This window comes from Megascapheus bottae, chromosome 34 (genome assembly GCF_031878675.1).
Source record: "Megascapheus bottae isolate mThoBot1 chromosome 34, mThoBot2.hap1, whole genome shotgun sequence".
Lineage (NCBI taxonomy): Eukaryota > Metazoa > Chordata > Mammalia > Rodentia > Geomyidae > Megascapheus > Megascapheus bottae.
The window spans coordinates 3,924,510-3,945,461 of NC_143542.1; the positions used below are offsets into that span (position 1 = coordinate 3,924,510).

Genomic DNA, 20,952 nt, shown 5'->3' on the forward strand with positions numbered 1-20,952 from the left:
GATAGCAGTGCTTTATGAAACCGGTCCTAGGTATAGTGGCTCATACCTGTAATCCCAGCTCCTCAGGAGATGGAAACTGGGAAAATCACAATCCAAGGCCATCTTAGACAAAAAAAAAAGAAATTAACATAACCCATCTCAATCAGTTACTGGGTATGGGAGCATATGCCTATCATTCCAGCTATGTGGAAGACATAAATATTAGGATCACAGCCCAGGCACCAACTCAGGGGGTAGGGGAAGCATGAGACAACATTCTGCTTTTGATCATGACCCAGAGTTACTAAGTATCTGGGTTGTGCTTGTTTATTTTTTCTCCTAAAATAGCCCAGAGTTCACATCAGGAGAGAATTTAAGAGGTAACTCAAAGGACATTAATAATCATTTACCCGATGTAAGAGTAGACCAGCTCATCTGAGTTCCTCTACTGCAGTAGGCACAGGGGAGGCTCTTCTTCTGGCTGCATCTCTGGTTCCACCCCCTTCCTAGCAAATAAAATTCCCGCCCAGATTGTCCATTCATCACTGGACAGGGAAGAGAACCCTGGAAGGCACGTCTCTGAACGGAAACAGGCACTCAGCTGAAAGATCTCAGAGGAGGCTCACAGAGGAAGCCTGGCAACGGCCCGACCCCAAGCTTTCCTGTGGAAATGTGGGTGCTTCTGTCCATCACCCTGCTGCTTCTCTACCTGTGAGTAACTGTCTGCACTCCTTTAATCCAGGACTTGGGAGGTCGATCAGACTCCTCTTCACTATCTCTTTTTACTTCATCCAAGGGGAAAATAGGGAGAAGAAATTGATTAAGCAGTAAAGTATGATCAATGCTGACCTTACATGAAAGCCTTGAAGGAAAATAAAGCATTGTCTTCCACCAGTGACAACCATCCATCTATGTCTACCTGAGGTTCTACTGAGAGTGTTCGGTCCTCACACTTATCTTCCCATTGATTTGGCCTAATCAGTCAGAATTCACCAGAAGCAAATTGTAAGCAACAGCCCTCCATCCCCCCACCCCCAGGAACAGATGCTACACAAAAGCTCTGGTGCCCAGACCAGAAGGAAAGGGCTTAGACTTGTGTTTCATTAGAAGCATACCAGAGCAAGTGTGTGCATGTTCCAAACCCTTGAAGCTGAAGTAGAGACAGCGCCTAAATCGTTCCTGGTGCAAATCCATCAGCATGGCAGCTGTGACAAAGTTTCTGGCAGCTGGGCAAAGAACACTGCAAACTCCTACGACAAAGAGGGCAACCCAGGGCTATGCACACTGTCCACTTGAAACAGTGTCTGTCTCCATGCCAATACAATGCGAATGCAATGAAAATGATGAGACTCTTTCTTTATATCAAAAGTGTCTAGCAGAGCTGGGCGCCAGTGGTTCACACCCATAATCCTAGCTATTCAGGAGGCTGAGTAGCTGAGTAGTTAATTACTTAAAAACTGGAAGTGGCATTGTGGCTCAAAGTGGTAGAGCACTGGCCTTGAGCACAAAGAGACTCAGGAATAATGCCGAGACACTGAGTGCCCCCCCAACCGACAAAAGAAAAACAAAGATGCTAGCATAGAGCTGCTGGCTCACACCAGTAATCCTAGCTACTTAGGGGACTGAGATCTGTGGATCATGGTTCAAAGCCAGCCCAGGCAGGTAAGTCTGTGAGACTCATCTCCATTTAACCACTAGAAAATGAAGCTGGGCCTTAATGATGGAGTACTAGCTTTGTGCACAAGAGCTTAGGGGAAGGGTCAAGGCCCTGAATTCATGTCCAGGGACACACATAGAAGTTGCATCAATATCCCAAAAGAAGCTAGGAGCTGGGTAGAAACTGGAGAACTCCCCCTGCCTGCCCTCTGCCTTTATATGGTACCATGTGGCATATCTGAAGAGATCTTTCACTGGTCCTACATTAACCCATTGCTTGTCCTCATAGAAGAGTTCATAGGAATGTGGAGAGAGAGAGAAGAAAAGAGAGAGAGAGAGAGAGAGAGAGAGAGAGAGAGAGACTGATTCATCTAATTGATCTGCCACACTACAATCTTTTTTTTTTTTTTTGCCAGTCCTGGGCTTGAGCTCAGGGCCTGAGCACTGTCCTTGGACTTTCTCAAGGTTAGAGCTCTACCACTTGAGCCTCAGCACCACTTCTGGCTTATTTTCTATGTATGTGGTCCCAAGGAATCGAACCCAGGCCTTCGTGCATGCTAGGCAAGCACTTTAACCACTAGGCCAAACTCCCAGCCCCCACACTACAATCTTAAAGGGCTGGGCTGGGAATCACTGAGACCACTTTGACTCTGACAACTGGTACCCAAGACTGTTCTTACAGAAAGAACTCAGAGCTCATTTTACCCCATTATTAAGACGATTTGGATATTTGTATCGACTATGTGGAATGTCTATCGCCTTAAAGGTAAAACTCAAAGGAAAAGGATCCGATCTTGGGTCAAACACTTAGCAGCTCTTATGTGGCTCCACGTTTAGGAGCTCTTATGTGGCTCCTTGTTTGATGCTGTATAATGTTTCTGCTGCTTTCAGAAGGAAGGAACTACTAGAAGCTGTAAGATTACAGTGCCTGCAGGTTTCCAGGACTGCAGTATGGAGGGCATTCACAGGTACAACAAGCCCACGACTGGTGCTTCCTGAGGGCACACTACAACCTTGGATTCCATTTGTGAATTAAAAAAAAAAGAGGGGGCCTAGAGTATGGCCTAGTGGTAGAGTGCTTGCCTAGATGCACAAAGTCCTGGGTTCAGTTTCTAGGTACCACATACACAGAAAAAGCCAGAAATGTGCTCTGGCACAAGTGGCAGACTGCTGGTTTTGAGCAAAAAGTGCTCAAGGACAGAACCCAGGCCCTGAGTTCTAACCCCAGGACTGGCCAAAAAAATGACATTGGCCAGCTGGCAGCCTCTTTCCTTCTCCATATCTGCCATGCCTGGAGGGAACATTTTAGCAATATCTACAACCCCCCTCCAAGCTGTGAAAATCCAGATATGATAAATCAGAGATGTCTCTCAAAAAACAAAAAAAAAACCCTACCCAAGGGAGTCACAGGCAATAAACCAACTACTTTGTGTCTTACCAGTTGATAAACATGAGAATGCCAGGTGACTATCTCCAATCGAATGCTCAACTTCCATGACTGAAAGTGATTTCCTTAACAATTCATGCCTTTGTATATGGCTAGCGTGAGAAGCTCCACATTATGCAAGGGTCACCTAACTAGGTAGTCAGAGGAGCAATAAATAAAATAGTCTGGAAGGGAGCCAGGCACTGGGGCTCATGTCTCTAATCCCAGCTACTCAGGATTACTAGACGGAACAAACCAGGGCCAAAAAACAAATCTGTGGGACTCTTATTTCCAATTAACTACCCCCAAAAATGTGGAAGTAGAGCTGCGGCTCAAGTGGTACAGCTTTAACCTTGAGCCAAAACAAAAGCTTAGGGACAGCACCCAGGCCTTGAGTTCAAGCCATGGAAGAATGCCACTGCGGCATTCTCTGCAGGCCTGGAAACAGACTGGAACTCTCCAGTCAATCTTCATGCCTTTGAGAGAGAGTAGATGAAATGATCTTGCTCCGTGGAGTTTCCTCACTGCTCCATCTTAGTCAGTGACCTTCCTTTTTGCATAACGTCACATTGTTGTCACCTGCCCTCTTTTTCCACCCCTCTCGTTAATAGATATGGAGTCTATTCATACGGAGTATTTAAGAAGCTTGGGGTTCCTGGCCCCAGGCCTCTACCATTTTTAGGAACGCTTCTGCACTACCGCCAGGTGAGACTGCTGACATCTCTCCTTTGCTTCATTTGGTTTGGGGGGGCGGGGGGTTAGGGTCACTCAAGTGAGGTGAGAATCTTTGAGGCAGTCACAAGACCTGCCATGCCTAAGGTCCAGGGACTGGGGGGACACGGAGGCTCACAGCCCCCAGCCCTAGGAGCCTGAGGTGTGCTGCTCCAGGCTGTAGACGCTCAGGGGGGAGGGGGTTGTTGTGGACTTGGAATCGATTGGCAGATAATGTGATATCGGGCTTCAGGCCCCAGTGAGCCACAGCAGCGTCACCGCTGTCAGGCTCAAGTCCCAAGGGTCCTGGTTCCTAGAAGCTGCCAGTGTTGTTACCCATTCTGTGCCTGCAGTGTCTGAGACCCTGGGTTCTTTTCATTCATTTTAGTATTGAGTAGCTGTACAGAGAGGCTACAATTCCTTAAGTTAGGTGATAGGTGTAATGTGTCCCGATCAACGTCACCAACCCTTGTTTTTTTGTTCTGCTTTGTTTTGGTTTCGTTATACCAGTGCTGGGACTTGAACTCAAGGCCTGGGTGCTGTCTCTGATCTTTTTTTTTTTTTTGCTCAAGGCTGGCACGCTACCACTTGAGCCACAAAGAAACTGGATTTACAGGGGAGTTCCTCCCTCTCTTTCTCTCTCTCTTCCCAGGGTGTGTGGGATTTTGACACAAAATGTTATAAGAAGTATGGGAGACTGTGGGGGTGAGTATTCAGCAAACTTCCCTTGACTAGTTAGCATGCAGCTGCTCGCTGCAAGGAGGACGGGCCAGCCCAGAGCCCGCAGCACACAGTGACATTGGCAAGAAGCTGAGCCCTCAATTCCCCAGGGTCCTGAGGGTCCCCTGGGTGTCAAGGTCAAGGGTCAGAATCAGGTGGAAGATGTTTATAGAGTATGACGTTTCTCAAAACATTGATGGACCAGGAATTTCGGGACTCACTAGAAAGAATCTTCTTATTCTTCTCTTTTCCATTTTTCTTTTCCTTCTTAATGCATAAGATGCATGGATTGTGTATTAGGTGTCAATTATGTGTCAATGTGTATGTGTATATGTCATTGCTAATATAGATTGTTCTAATACATATTTATAAAACTATATAAGACATGACGGATGTCCTTCAGTTATAGAGTCAATTTTTATTTTTATTTATTTATTTTTTTAAATATATTCAATGTTTATTCTTTTTTTTTTTGCCAGTCCTGGACTTGAGCACCACTTCCAGCTTTTTTTTCTTATGTATGTGGTACCAAGGAATCGAACCCAGGTCTTCATGCATGCAAGGCAAGCACTTTAACCACTAGGCCAAACTCCCAGCCCTAGAGTCAATTTTTATTAAGTTTGAAAAAATACTTCCTAGGCATTTTGGAGGTGATTGCATGCTTTTGGCAGAAAGGCTGGGAGACAGAAGTCAATATCTGGGGAAAAATCTCTCAGGCTGAGGTTCAACTTTCTTTGCAAGCAGAGGTTTGAGAGAGGTTTGCATTCATTCATTCGCTTCCTGTCTTCCACAAAGACTCTTCAGTACAAGTTTGACAAGATTCTCTTTGTCTACCTTATCCTACTGACTTTGAAGAAAATATTTGGCTTTTTTTTCTTGTTATTTTCTTTCTTTCTTTTTCTTTCAGTTTTTCTTTTTTCCTCTGGTCATGGGGCTTGAACTCTGGGCCTGGGCACTGTCCCTGAGCTCTTTAGCTCAAGGCTACTGCCTCTTCTGGTTTTCTAGTGGTTAATTGGAGATAAGAGTCTCACAGACTTTAGTACCCAGGCTGGCTTTGAGCCAGACATCGGGATCCTCAAATCTCAGCCTCCTGAGTAGCTAGGATTACACATATGAGCCACCAGCACCTGGATTTGTCTCTAATGTTATTTATACATCTTTCTCCTCTTTTGTGTTTAGGTTAATTAAAGTCTTTTTTTTTCAATCTTTTATCTCTCAGAGGACCAGCATTGTTTCATTAATGCTTTGTATTGTGATATACGCTCACATTTGGTTAATTTCCCTTTTGATCTTATTTGTTTCCTTCCACTAATTTCACCATTATCATTTTCCTCTTGTTAATTGAGTACACTAAGGCACATCATTAGGTTGCTGACGAAATGGCACTGTTTCTAAGGTAAGCATGGATATTTACAAGCTTGGATCTCACCACGACTTTCATCAGATCCTACAAAATCTGTTATGCCACATTTACATTATGAAACTCAAGTGGCCCAATCGTTAGGACCTTCACTTGACCCTAGAGTTCGTGTAACTTGTACTGCATATGGAATATTTTTAACACCCAGGTCTGAATTCTTGGGAATGCCTCTAACTGGAGACTCTAACTTGTTAGATGTAACCAGCTCTATTTTTCCTATTCCCTTTTTTTGTTTTTTTGGTTGACTCATTGGCTGGCCCTCTACCAGCTGAACCATGCCTCCAGCCTCTCTGTTCTCCCAATCCAGGTTGTATGATGGTGCCCAGCCAATACTGATGACCACAGATCCAGACATAATCAAAACAGTGCTAGTGAAAGAATGCCACACTACCTTCACAAACCGCCGGGTAGGCATCCATATACCTATATACATATATACCTATATATCATATGTATGTAGTTGACGGAACTTTATGGTAGCTTTATAATTGTGGTCAACATATCATTGGAAATAAGTGGTTTTTGTAGTTGTTGATCTTTTCCTATTTGGCTTATATTGTCGATTCTTTGCATGTACTTGTACATTTTGGCTTTCCTTTATACCAGAACAAGTAACATTTGTCACCCAACTATTATTTTACTTTTTGATATATGTCTTCTTTAAACAAGATTTCAGTATGTGTCCTTTACAGATCTGATTGTTTCCGATACGCCTCAATGTATAGTGAAAAGTTTTTCATTTTTTGAGAAGATCCCAAATGTAATCATCCATGAGATCTAACATAGATTTAAAATTTAAAAAAAGACTGCTTTGGTGGCTCAAGCCTGTAATCTTAGCTACTCAGGAGGCTGATATCTGAGGATCATGTTACAAAGGCAGCCTGGACAGGAAAGTCCAAGAGACTGAGGTCCAATTAACCAACAGAAAACTAGAAGTAGCACTGTGCCTCAAAATGGTAGAGTGCTAGCCTTGAGTGAAAAAAGCTCAGGGACAGTGCCCATGCCCTGAGTTTAAGTTTAAGACCCATGACAGGGATGGGGGAGAAAGAGGGGGGACGGAGGAAGGGAGAGGGGGAGGGAGGGAAGAAGGGAGGAAGGGAGGGAGGGAGCGAGCCAGCGAGCAAGCAAGCATACATGCCTGTTTAACAAAAAACTCAACAGCTCCAAAGACCTCGGAAGGGTAAGTTATGTAAAAGTGATTTTTGCTTTGCAGTCTTTGGGGCCGCTGGGATTCATGAAAAAGGCTGTCTTCATAGCTAAGGATGATGAATGGAAAAGAATACGAGCCTTGCTAACGCCAGCATTTTCCAGCGGAAAACTCAAAGAGGTAACAAAGATGGTTGATTGGAAATGTCCAGAATGATGGGCTGGGATGTAGCTCGCTGGTTAATTTGTCTAAGATGCAAGAGGCCCTGGTAATGACACTCTGGTAATGACTTCAGAATTGGGGAATATACATACATGTGTGTGTGTGTGTGTGTGTGTGTGTGTGTGTGTGTGTGTGTGTGTGTGTGTGTCTGTGTGTCTGTGTCTGTGTCTGTGTCTGTGTGTAGCTTAAGGAAGCAGGGCATGGTAGTTTGCACCTGTACTCCTAACTATTCAAGAAGGCCAGCCTGTTCTAAAAGTTATAAGACCCTTTTCAACCCATAGCTGGACCTGTCATTTTGGTTGCATGGGGGGCTGAGAGCCGGGAGAGGATCGTAGTTCCAGGCCATGCTGGACCAAAACTTGCTACAAGACCCTAGCTCAACAGAAGCTGAGTGTGGTGATACAGATCAGCTATCTCAGCTACGAGGGGAAGTACGAAGAAGGAAGACCAAGGAAGGGAGGGCTGAGGCTTATTTCAGTGGTTAGAGCCACATGCCTAGCTTGAGTTCAAACCCTATCCCATAAATTAAAAAAAAAAACAATTTAAAGGATTTAGGAAATGCCTAGAGGAAGAAATAATAGTTGCAAGAAATAGAATATTATTCGAGTCTTAAATTCCTCAAAATGACGCTTAGTCTCTAGGTGCTATGATAGATAACCTATATTCCATCCTTGGGAAACATGCATGCTCTTGGGGCCCGAGTCTCCCCCCATCTCCCCAAACCTTATGTTGTGTCTAGATGTTCCCCATCATGGACCAGAATGGAGACACACTGGTGAAGAACCTGAGACAAAAGGCGGAGAAAGACAAGCGTGTCACCATGAAAGAGTGAGTGCTGGTGTGGGCATTGGGTTCTGAGTTTGAGGACGGCGTGCCCTCAGTCTCCAGTGAACAGCTCAAGCCTCTCCAGCTTGGGCTGGAATGTGACTTAGTGGCAGAATACTTGCCTAGCATGCATGAAGCCCTGGGTTTGATTTCTCAGTACCACATCAATAGAAAAGGCTGGGGACCGGGAGTTTGGCCTAGTGGTAGAGTGCTTGCCTAACACACATAAAGACCAGGGTTCGATTCCTTAATACCACATACATAGAAAATGCTGTTTGCAAGGGAACAGCAATTGCCCTAGTAAATTCCTCCACTGAGCAGACAGATCTGACATTTCAACTTCAATGGATCAACCAAGAAGGGGCTCTTCCCAGAAGCATTTGCCGCACCTGGAGAGAAAGACTCTCACTGCCCTCACCCAGGCATAAGAGCCGCCTTGGCCTCCTGCACTCAAACGCGAGACCCAGGGGATTAGGAGGAGCTGGAGCTGTTCAATTCCCATGTCTCTTCTCTCTGCACAGCATCTTCGGGGCCTACAGCATGGATGTGATTATTGGCACGTCCTTTGGCGTGAGCATTGATTCCCTCAACAATCCACACAACCCCTTCGTGAGAAAAGTGAAGGCCATCTCACAACTGGACTTCTTCCATCCATTCGCTCTCGCAATAAGTATGGACACCACTGTTTCTGTCTCTCTTTTCAAATGGCCATCCGGTGAAGGTCTAAGTCACCCACTATATACATCACCCATTTAAAATCTAAAATACATAGGCTTTAGTACATTAAAAGATGACGCGTGGGGGCCGGGAGTTTGGCCTAGTGGTTCAAGTGCTTGCCTAGCATGCATGAAGACCCGGGTTCGATTCCTTGGTACCACATATAGAAAAAAGCCGGAAGTGGTGCTGAGGCTCAAGTGGTAGAGCTCTAGCCTTGAGAAAGTCCAAGGACAGTGCTGAGGCCCTGAGCTCAAGCCCAGGACTGACAAAAAAAAAAAAAAAAAGATGACGCGTGTAGTTCAGTGTGCTGGTGGTTCCCTCCTGTAAGCCTAGCTACTTAAGAAGCTGAGATCTGAGGATCATGATTTGAAGCCAAGCCAGGCAGTAAAGCCTGTGAAACTCTTCTTTCAAATTAACCACCAAAAAGCCAGTAGTGGATGTGTGGTTCAAGTAAAAGAGTGCTAGCTTTGAGGGGGGGAAAGAAAGCCAGGAGTTCAAGGCCTTGATTTTATGCCCAGTACACACACACACACACACACACACACACAGATACAGATAGATATATGCCTGTGTGATATTATTTTCAATATGATGATTTTGCCAAAATTCAGAAAGTTTAATCTCTTTTAACTTCTACCCTCCCAAGATACACCATTACTTGGCAACTGACCCATCAGATGGTAGACAGCTTCTTTGACAATTGTGAAAAGAGTGTTGTTATAAACATTTCTGCACAAGCTCTTCTGCATACAACTGGGTTATTAGTAATTCTGTTCTTGTTAAGGAAGCAAGAAACTTTTAAAAATAATTGCTGCGCCATATGCATTCTCAACAAATACACGAGTGCCAGCTATTTCCATCATTTCTACAATTTGATATATATGTTCATATCTTTTGTTATATCCATCACAGTGAATGTGGCCAGGCATTTCACTGCAGTTTTGACTTGCAGTGGGTATGTGTGTGTGAAGGTATATGTGTGTGTGCATGCCTGTGCATGCACGCACACACATGCCAATCCTGGGGCTTGGTCTTGGGGCCTAGGTGCTGGACCTAAGCTTTTTTTTTTTTTTTTTTTTTTTTGCCAGTCCTGGGCTTGAGCTCAGGGCCTGAGCACTGTCCTTGGACTTTCTCAAGGCTAGAGCTCTACCACTTGAGCCTCAGCACCACTTCCGGCTTTTTTCTATGTATGTGGTACCAAGGAATCGAACCCAGGTCTTCGTGCATGCTAGGCAAGCACTTTAACCACTAGGCCAAACTCCCGGCCCCTGGACCTAAGCTTTTTTACTCAAGGCTGGTGTTCTACCACTTAACCCACACCTCCATTTCCAGGTTTTTCATTTTTGGTGATTAATTGGAGATGGGAGTCTCACAGACTTTTCTGCTCAACCTGGCTTCAAACTTAGCACCTATCTGGAAGTTCACCAAATTATCAATTGCTTTTCTAGTTTCATTTCATGAGAGTTGAAGAACTTCTGTTATTTTTATTCTGACACTGGTTCTTGAAATGCATGATTAATTACAGCAACAGAACAGGCATTTCTTTATCCAGAGATTTGATTCCAACAAATAAAAGGAAAAGGGGCAAAATACCCAAGACCCACACCTGTCATCCTAGTACTCAAGAGGCTGAGTTGTGAGGATCACAGTTCCAAGCCAGCCCAGGCACAAAAGTCCGGGAGAGTCGTATCTCCAATGAACTACCAAAAAGCCAGAAATAGAGTGGCTCAAGTGGTAGAGCACTAGCCTCGAGTTAAAAGGCTAAGACACAACACCCAGGCCCTCTCTGAATGCACAGTACCAGTCCAGTAATGATACCAAAACAGGATAAAGTGGGTCAGGGAATTTAGTCCTGTTTCTACTCACTGCTGATACCAAAGTGCTCTGGCTCAGCCATTGTCCTCAAGGCTGAACAGAAAATGACCCTTGTTTGAGAGCCAGATGATTCTCCAGGTATTTTCTTTTAGAAAACGATTATTTCCTGTAAACATTCAGCATTTTTCATCATTGTCTCCTTGTCTTTCTTTTTATCTAGTGCTCTTTCCATTCCTTACCCCAATTTTTGAAGCATTAAATATCTCCAGGTTTCCAAAAGAGGAGATTGCTTTTTTTATGAAGTCCATAAACAGGATTAAAGAAAACCACCTCCACGAGAAACAAGAGGTAAATTGATGTGGCAAAAAAAAAGGAACACATTTACTTTCTCATTCTTGGTCAGGCTCTATTTTAAGGTCCAGGATGCAGAGCAAAAGTCATTTTGCATCTTTGAATGAGTGAATAAGGTGAAGTTTTGAGAACAGCCACTGAGAATGAATCAGAGAGAGGGCATTGACCGTTGTGTAACCCACATAATAAGTTACCACTTCCCTTATTTCAACAAATTGTCAAGGATTTTTTTTAATCTTGTTTCATAATTACCTCATTTGTTGCTATAAATTCCCCTGATACAATTCTGAAAACAAATCATTACAATCCGAAACCTCTCCTCCCTTGTTTGACAAGCTTGCTCAATGGGTACTCATCTCCAGTAAATGGTAAAATTTGGATTCTGTCTCTCTCTCTCTCTTTAGTGGGCAAATGTTCTCTGTGCATCAAGGTTGCCAGAGGGCTAACCCCGTTGGAGCCATTTTGCCTAGACAATGGAGGCAGGACTGGGGACCCTGAGGTGTCAGTGAAAGTTAGATCAGATTCCCCAAATGTAAGAGTCTTTGAATGACTTCACATAAACCACTTTCATAGATGGTTTTGTTCATTGGTATATCCTGCAACTCCAGCTAGAATTTATAACTTTATTTTTTTAAAAAAAAGGAGGGGGGGCGGCACTGGTGGCTCATGCCTATAATCCTGGCTACTCAGGAGTCTGAGATAAGAGGCTCATGGTTCAAAGCCAGCCCAGGCAGGAAAGCCCCTGAGAGTCTTATCTCCAGTACCACCAGGAAGCCAGAAGTAGCACTGTGGCTCAAAGTGGTAGAGCCTTGAGCAAAAGAGCTCAGGGACAGTGTCCAGACCTTGAGTTCAAATGACCAGAGAAGGAAGGAAGGAAGGAAGGAAGGAAGGAAGGAAGAAAGGAAGGAAGGAAGGAAGGAAGGATCCTATTCTCAGATGTGAGGCTCAGCAATACACTCCTGATTGACTCTCTGTATTTCCCTTCCTGGTTCCAGAATCAAATGGATTTTCTTCAGCTAATGATTAACTCACAGAATCCCAAAGATACAGAATTTCATAAAGGTAACTGAAGGTTATGTCGTGGTCTACAAATGGGAAATCAATAAGGGAGTTGATTCTGAGAGTGTGCAAGAGGTTTTCCAGGGGAAAATAAAAAATTAAGAAACATAGTTAGGGGCTGGGAAGAATTTGGCCAAATGCTTGCCTAGCATGCACGAGGACCCGGATTTGATTCCTTAGTACCACATACAGAGAAAAAAAGAAATGGTGCTGTGGCTCGAGCGGTAGAGCTCTAGCCTTGAGAAAGCCCAAGGACAGTGACCCAGGATTGGCAGAAAAAAAAAAAGAAGAAACATAATTGCACACTATAAGTGGCAGCCAAAGGTACTTTCTAAAGTACCTTTGTCAAAAAGTACTGTGTCAAAAAGGACACAGTATAAGCCAGTATTTCCTACCATGGAAGTCTATCAGTATGGATCACTAATATTAAAAACAAATGTTGAAGGCTGGGAGTGTGGCTTAGAGGTAAAGTGCTTGCCTAGCATACATGAAGCCCTGGGTTCAATTCTTCAGTACCACATACACCGAAAAAACACAAAAGCCAGATGTGGGGCTGTGGCTCATGTGGTAGAGTGCTACCCTTGAGGAAAACCCAAGAACAGTATCCAGGCCCTGAGTTTAACCCTCAAGGTTCACCCCCCAAAAAAAAATACGAATTTTTTTAATCATTAATGAACACATTAATGATTTTTGACAGAAATCATTATTACTAAGATGACTGGGAATAAAGATTTTCTTGTTCCATTAACTGCTCATATATGTATGTTTGGGTCTAGATTGCACTGGAGATTATTTCATGTTTCTTATTTATTTCAGTGGGATGTTACATTATTACTTTTTTTGGTACCAGGCCTTTTGGAAAAATGACTGATCAAAATGACTCAGAGGGTCCATCTCTTCCCTTCCTTCTTCCTCCTTTCCCTCTTCCCCTTCTTCTCTTCCTCCTCCTCCTCCTCCTCATTTTTGTTGTTAAGTATACTGTCTGGGTGCTGGGCTCCTGCCTATAATCTGAGCCACTCAGGAGGTTAAGAGCTGAGGATTTTGTTTCAAAGTCAGCCTGAGCAAGAAAGTCTATGAAGCTCTGCTGTCAACTAACCATTACAAAAACAGAAGTAGGGCGGTAGCTCAAGTGGTGGAGTGCCATCCTTCAACCCAAAAACTCAGAGTCAGAGCCCAGGCTCTGAGTTCAAACCCCAGGATTGGCACAAAATAATGAATAACCATCATAATTAGTAATCAAAATAAATAATTTTGCAACTCTGAATTGCACATCATTTTTTTGCCAGTCTTGAACTCAGGGCCTGAGCACTGTCCTTGGACTTTCTCAAGGCCAGAGCTCTAGCAGTTGAGTAACAGCACCACTTCCAGCTTTTTCTATGTATGTGGTACCAAGGAATCCAACCTGGGTCTTCATGCATGCTAGGCAAGCGCTCTACCACTAGGCCAAACTCCTGGCCCTGCACATCATTTTTCATGGAGGAATTTGAGGGGATTGTTTGTGTTTGTCTTTCTTATGTTCTACATTTGACTTGCTTTCCTTGCAACGTCTCTCCTCTCATCTTAGCTCTATCTGACCTGGAAGTGATAGCCCAGTCCATTACTTTTATTATGGCTGGCTATGAGACCACTAGCAACGCTCTTTCCTTTGTTATGTACTGCCTGGCCACTCATCCACGTGTCCAAAAGAAGGTACAGGAAGAGATTGATAGAGTTCTGCCCAATAAGGTAAGTGGATAGCACGTGAAGAGGGAGGAAGTGGCAAAGACTTAACAGGAATACCTTGTCACTTTGCAATTAGAATACGTGTTGCTTCTTTCACTATGACCTTGTAGAAAGAATTTTTTTAAATGAGAGAGCGAGAGGTAATGGATGCTAATTTAAAGAAATACAAAATCTTTAGGGAGGCACTGGTGGTGGTTCATACCCATAATCCTAGTTACTTGCAAGGGTAGTTCAAAGCCAAACTGGGCAGGAAAGTCTGTGAAACCACTAAAAAGACAAAAGCGGAGCTATAGCTCAAGTGGTAGGGTGCCAACATTGAGAGAGGAAAAAACTGACCCAAAGCAAGAGTTCCTGAGTTCAAGTCCCAGTACTGGAAGGAAAGAAAAGAAGATAAAGGAGGGAGAGAGAGGAACGAAGGAAGGGAGGAAGGAAGGAAGGAAGGAAGGAAGGAAGGAAGGAAGGAAGGAAGGGAGGGAGGGAGGGAGGGAAAGATCTTTATAATATAGCACTGTTTTATCCATTTGCTATTCACCACGATAAGATAAGCCACAAACCATCCATAGCATGATAATCAGCATGTTTCACTTCAGGCGTTGGGACAGTTTTTCTGCTGGAGTTGCTGCATGTGAGCTAGTCTCTGCTGGACTGTGCAGCTGTCTCAGCTCTGCCCGCCATCCTCACTGGCCAGTCGTGTGGATAGAGGTGAAGTCAGGAGCCCCAGGCCAACTCTTAACTTCTGTATCCCAGGATCTCCCATTTCCCAACAGGGCTAAGCAAACACTGGCTACACTGGCCTTCCGTTCCTGCCTCAGCTCAGTCCTCTTGGGCTAGGCTGGCTGTTGTAGCTTGGTAGGAACAAAAGTGTCTTCTACTTTGACTAAGGAGAGTAACACACACACACACACACACACACACACACACACACACACACACACAGCTTGAGAGGAATGTTTCTAGTCTGTTCATCATTCCTGTTCACCAAAGAAAGAAATATCAGAACAGATTGTCCCTGAGCTCTCCAGCTCCAGGCTATCCTAGAGCCACAGCACCACTTTCCATTTTCTAGTGGTTAATTGGAGATAAGAGTCTCACCGACTTTAGTACCCAGGCTGGCTTTGAACCGTGATCCTCAGATCTCAACCTCTTGGGTTGCTAGAATTACAGGCATGAGCCACCATGCCCACCTTACATATATATTATTATATGTACCATATCTATACCGTTGCACAAACCATAGATCATGATATATATAATTATTCTTCGTTTCCAGGCACCTGCCACCTATGATACGCTGATAGAGATGAAGTATCTGGACATGGTTATAAATGAGACATTCAGATACTTTCCAGTTAGTAGTAGAATTGAGAGGCTGTGTAAGAAAGATATTAAAGTCAATGAGATTGTCATTCCCAAGGGAATGATGGTGACGATTCCAGCCTACGCCCTTCACCACGATCCACAGTGCTGGACAGATCCTGAAGAATTCCGTCCAGAAAGGTACGGGGACCATGGGAAAGAGTTCCCCCCCTCCAGTGAGACATCTCACACAGATACCCATGATTCTTAGTGAAGAGGGGAGAAGTGATTCTCAATTTTCTCCTCACTTTCAGATGCTCCTTCATTACAAGTGTTCATTTGGAAACATTATGAGCCATACTCTAGGGTTAAAGGTTGCTTTTCATCAAATGGCAGCTTAACATAAGCATATTATTAATATGTTGTATATTTTTTTGTTGGTCATGGGGCTTGAACTCTGGGCCTGGGTGTTGTCCCTGAGCTCTTCAGCTCAAGACTACCACCCTACCCCTTAAGCCACAGCCCCACTTCTGACTTTCTAGTGGTTAATTGTAGATAAGAGTCTCACAGACTTTAATGCCCAGGCTGGCTTTGAACCATGATCCTCAGACCTCAGCTTCCTGAGTAGCCAGGATGACAGACATGAGCCACCACATCCGGCATATGCTGGGTATTCTTTTTTTTTTTTTTTTTGTCAGTCCTGGCTTGAGCTCAGGGCCTGAGTACTGTCCTTGGGCTTTCTCAAGGCTAGAGCTCTACCACTTGAGCCTCAGCACCACTTCCGGCTTTTTTCTATGTATGTGGTACCGAGGAATCGAACCCGGGTCTTTGTGTATGCTAGGCAAGCACTTTAACCACTAGGCCAAACTCCAGGCCCCTGCTGTGTATTCTTATGGACATTTTTCTATGAAAAAAAACAAGTGGGCTTTTAATGCCAGGTGCTGGTGGCTCATATCTATAATACTGAGGTCTGAGGATCACAGATAGAGAAGAAAAAGAAATTGTTGAAGAAGAAATAGGGAGATGAGAAAGAAAAGGAGAAAGAATAAGAGGGAAAAAAAAAAGAAAACATGGCACCTATAGCTCACATCTGTAACCCTACACCTCAGGAGGCTGAGATGTGAGGACTGTGGTAACAGCCAGCCGGGGAAGGAAAGTTTGTGAGGCTCTTACCTCGTTATCGACCAGAAAACCAGAAGTGGAGCAGTGGCTCAACGTGGTAGAGCGCTAGCCTTGAACAAAAGAGCTCTCAGGAACAGAGCCCAGACCCCAAGTTTAAGCCCCATAACAAATAACAAAGAGGGGGGGGAGTAAACTACAGAGGAAATAAAAAAGGGGGGAAAATCAACATAAATACAAGCATTTTTAATGAAAAACAGCCAACAAACATGAAGTGGAGTCTGGAACCTTCTTTTCCTTCAGTTGGTTTCATTTCTCTGAGAATATATCACTATGTATCAATTTTTTTTGCCAGTCCTGGGGCCTGACTCCAGGGTCTGAGCACTGTCCTTGGACTTTCTCAAAGCTAAAGCTCTACCACTTGAGTCACAGCACCACTTTCAGTTTTTTCTATGTATTTGGTACTGAGAAATTGAACCCAGGTCTTCATGCATGCTAGGCAAGCACTCTACCACTAGGCCAAACTCCTGGTTCCATCCATTTTGTTTTTTATTGTTACATTTATTTCACTTTTTACCTGAAATTCAAAAGGTTATATACAGGAGTTATAATTCACTGTGTCTATGTAAGGGTCTGTTGCTTCATGTTGAAGATATACACTCCATCAAGCATTTTCCCTACCCCACCTGACCCCTCCCCTAGACTCCTTTCTATTTCCCACTTCCCTTATCACACATGGACATTGAGTGTTCTTGCTGTGTTTGTGTCTTGTTCCCATTTCCATTCATCCATTCCTTCTCTCACTCCCCTCTACTTACAATCTCGTTTCATCTCCCTGGTATTTGTTTTGCACAGCTGTCCGTTAACAGTTGGAAAGGCTTAGTCCACGGAATGTCACTCCTGTACATACTATACCACGTAGAGAAGCATATGTGTCCAGGTGGAGTTATATGTGATCTTGTATTTTGGATCTAAGAACCATATAGGAGAGGAAACAGAATCCTGGTGTCTTTCTGGACTTGGCTTACTTTGCTCACTAGGGGCAAACCACATCCCTGCAAAATGATGTGATTTTATTCTTCCTGATGTCTGCATAAATTTCCATTTCATATACATATAGAGATTATAAACAGATGTATATACACATTGTATAGAGAGCTCAGTGTTACACATATTTTAATCCATTCATTGTAGGACATCTGGGTTATTTCAATAACCCCATTCAGATAGAAAAGATTTTAGAATACTGAACACACCAGGCCAGGATTGAACTTCTCCATAACACATTATAACTCAAGACAAAGAAATAGTTCTTTATGTTTTCTTTTATTCATATATTTTTATTGCAATTAATAGAAGGGTTACATTATATTCACCAGATAGAAGGTACATTACTTCACAAATATTGATACCCTTGCTCATGTCATGGTCCCCATCTCCCTCCCCCCTTCTTTATGTTTTCTACACAGTGTTCATCTTATCTCAAAAGACCCAACTTTCTTGTAAGTTAAAAGCTCTAGGAAGGATTTTTTTTAGCTTACAATTCTCATGATTAAATAATCACAGAAGAACTCCAATAATTAATGCACAAAAAAATTCTCTATACAATTGTGTGTGTGTGTGTGTGTGTGTATGTGTGTGTGTGTGTTCATGTGTGTGTGTGTGTTCATGTTCTGGAGCTTGAACTCAGAGCCTGGGTGCTGTCCCTGAGCTTTTTTGCTCAAGGCTGAGAGCTTTACCACTTGAGCCCAGGAAATAAGAGTCGGATGGACTTTCCTGCCCTGGATGGCTTTGAACCACAACTCTTAGGTCTCAAAGCTCCTGAGTACTTAGAATTACAGGTGTGAGCCACTGATACCTGGCTTCTGCGTGACTTTTGGATGGGTTCCAATAAGAATTGCAGACAAGGAGCCCTGGAGATTTCTATTTTCCTAACTTGTTTCCACCTACAAGGTTCAGCAAGAAAAACAAGGACAGCACTGATTCTTGCATCTACTTACCTTTTGGAGCTGGACCCAGAAACTGCATTGGGATGCGATTTGCTCTCGTGACCATGAAACTTGGTATTGTCAGAGCACTGCAGAACTTCTCCTTTGAAGCCTGTGAAGAAACACAGGTAAAACAGCAAACTTTCCGCCTAGAAGATGTTCTTTGTAGAGTTGTTTTTACCAAAAAGCTGTATTCATTCATATGTTAATAATTTTATGTTGGTCAACCCTGCCTGCGTTCTTCGTTTCTAGAATTTCTACATTTGTGGCCTTAGATAAATAAGATGATTATAAAGACTTGCAAAACAAGATTAAGTGGAGTCTCAAGGAATTTGCCCACAGCTTGGACTTGCCTTTTATGCCAAGTGGGGAATGGTTTGTGCAAAAATCTTGAAAGGCAACAATTGCTTCATCGTCACAGTTAGTGGTTTAATGCCATGGTCACGAATGTGCTCTTGTGAATGTTATTTCTCAACCACTGACACTCTATTTTTATCATGAACTATCATGAAAGCTGAGCTTTCCCAAGAATTCTAAAATCATTCACACAGAATGTGGCTTTAAAATATTCCCTCTGGCCAGGCACAGTGGCTCATACCTGTAATCCTAGCTACTCAGGAAGCTGCAGATCGAAGCCAGCCCTGGTACTAAAGAACATGAAAATCACTAGAAATTAACCACTAGAAAACCAGAAATGGGGCTGTGGCTCAACGGGTAGGGCAATAGACTTGAGCTAAAGAGCTCAAGGACAGTGTCATAGCCCAGATTTCAAACGCCATGGCCAACAACAACGACAAAACTTCCCTCTGGTTATCTTTTGTGATCTTGCCAAGAAGCTCTGATAAATACCAAAAAAAAAAAAAAAAAAAGTCCAGCCTGGGCAGGAAAACTCCAGGAGACTCTTATCTCCAATAAACTACCACAAAAAGCCAGAAGTAGGGATAGTTTTATGCATAAAGAAGATCAGGGACAGCACCTTAAGCTCAAGTCCCAGGACTGGAACAAAAACAAACAAAAAAACAAAAAACAAAAAAACAGAGAGGCTGGAAGTTTGGCCTAGTGGTTAAAGTGCTTGCCTAGCATGCACGAAGACTTGGGTTCAATTCCTTGGTACCACATACATAGAAAAAAGCTGGAAGTGGTGCTGAGGTTCAAGTGGTAGGGTTCTATCTAGCCTTAAGAAAGTCCAAGGACAGTGCTCAGGCCCTGAGCTCAAGCCCAGGACTGGCAAAAAAAAAAAAAAAAGTAATGCCCAATAATCTGCCCTTTATTTTATTTGTAACATTTATCCCTTTTTACATAAAATTCACCTTTCAAAGGACAATGTGGTTTTTGTCTCAGACTATTGTAGAAGGGGTGTGATGAACGTTTTGTAAAAGATATAGATGGATGACTGGATTTCCTCTCTAATCTTCATATCCTTTGAGGAATACATGGAGAGGACACCCGCTACACAATGCTAGAAGCTAGTTTTATATGTTTCATAAGGGATGGGCTTCTCTAATGTATTTTTTTCTACTTTGTTCCTGTCAGTGGGGACATTTCTCCAACAGATTTCTCCATATGCTTTTGTTTGTCTATTACAGGTCCCCTTGAAGTTAGGCAAGCAATCCCTGCTTAGGCCACAAAAGCCCATCGTTTTAAGTGTTAGATTAAGAGATGGGACTGCAAATGAAGCCTGAAGGATTTGCTCCAGGAGGAATGGTATCTTTTGCTTCAAGAAATCTGTGTCCCAGAATGCAGTTCTGTTTGTGAGGAGATGGGCTAAATCAACCACACATGAAGAATGATGAATTATGCACAATGGAGTCCTCATGCCCCATCCAGTGTCATGCAATGGAATGTCATAGAAAGGAATAAATGAACCAGTTACACATAGACTGCTTCTCTTTGATTCTGGGCATACTCCATGCACCCCCTGGCACCCCCAATACCTCTTCTGATGGAAGTATAAGCATTTCCCAGCAATTTTCTTTTGCTAGTCCTGTAGCTTGAACTCAGAGCCCAGACACTGTCCCCGAGCTCCTTTTGCCCAAGGAGATTAAAAGTCTCATGCGCTTTGAGCTAGTGGGTTCACACCTGTAATCCTAGCTACTCAGGAGGCTGAGATCTGAGGATCACAGTTCAAAACCAGTCCGGCACTAAAGTCCATGAGACTCTTCTCTCCAATTAACCACCAGAAAACAGGAAGTGGTGCTGAGGCTCAAGTGGTAGAGCAGTAGCCTTGAGCTGAAGAGCCCAAGGACAGCGCCCAGGCCCAGAGTCAAAGCCCTATATCCAACAACAACAGAGTCTTATGGATTTTCCTGGTTTGACTTTAAATCCAAATCTTTAGATCTTGGCCTCCTAAGGGGGGTTGATCCTAAATGAATGAGCTCTAGACTAGCCAGCAAAAAGCGTGAGGCTGGATATGACCGTTGGATAACTCACTGGCTGCTGGAGGATCATTCATAAGGACATTTCTTTGTTGCCATGTTTTCTGATAGCTTAAAATAGAATATAGGCCCAAGTGGCTCACACCTGAAATCCTAGCTACTCAGGGGTCTGAGATCTGAGGATTGCGGTTCAGCCCTAGCAAGAAAGTCCAGACACTTTTATCTCCAATTCACCACTTAAAAGCTAGAAATGGAGCCATGGCTCCATTGTAGCGTATTAACCTTGAGTGAAAAAACTAAGGGACAAGGTCCAGAACCTAGGTTCAAGACATAGTACTGGCGCCAAATATATTGATAAATAGACAGATTCTCTTAACTCTGTTGGATATGAACCTTACAACTTG

The 20,952-nt window shown here is 43.5% G+C and overlaps 1 protein-coding gene across 1 annotated transcript; it reads left to right on the forward strand.

Annotated features, from left to right (window-relative positions):
* Positions 1-535: 535 nt before the first annotated feature.
* Positions 536-20,047, forward strand: LOC150042664 (cytochrome P450 3A5-like). Its single transcript, XM_090324266.1, has 13 exons — positions 536-690; positions 3,673-3,766; positions 4,425-4,477; positions 6,220-6,319; positions 7,126-7,239; positions 8,021-8,109; positions 8,628-8,776; positions 10,859-10,986; positions 11,985-12,051; positions 13,613-13,773; positions 15,041-15,267; positions 18,139-18,301; positions 19,760-20,047. Exons 1-13 carry the CDS (start codon positions 650-652, stop codon positions 19,853-19,855), a joined length of 1,482 nt encoding a protein of 493 aa, XP_090180392.1. The 5' UTR covers positions 536-649; the 3' UTR covers positions 19,856-20,047.
* The last annotated feature ends 905 nt before the right edge of the window (positions 20,048-20,952 follow it).

Excerpts from the sequence above, each read along its gene's own strand:
- LOC150042664 (XM_090324266.1), top strand. The coding sequence starts at position 650 with ATGTGGGTGCTTCTGTCCATCACCCTGCTGCTTCTCTACCT. Across the intron at positions 3,767-4,424 it reads CGCTTCTGCACTACCGCCAG|GGTGTGTGGGATTTTGACAC; the intron begins GTGAGACTGCTG and ends CTCTCTTCCCAG. Across the intron at positions 13,774-15,040 it reads ATAGAGTTCTGCCCAATAAG|GCACCTGCCACCTATGATAC; the intron begins GTAAGTGGATAG and ends CTTCGTTTCCAG.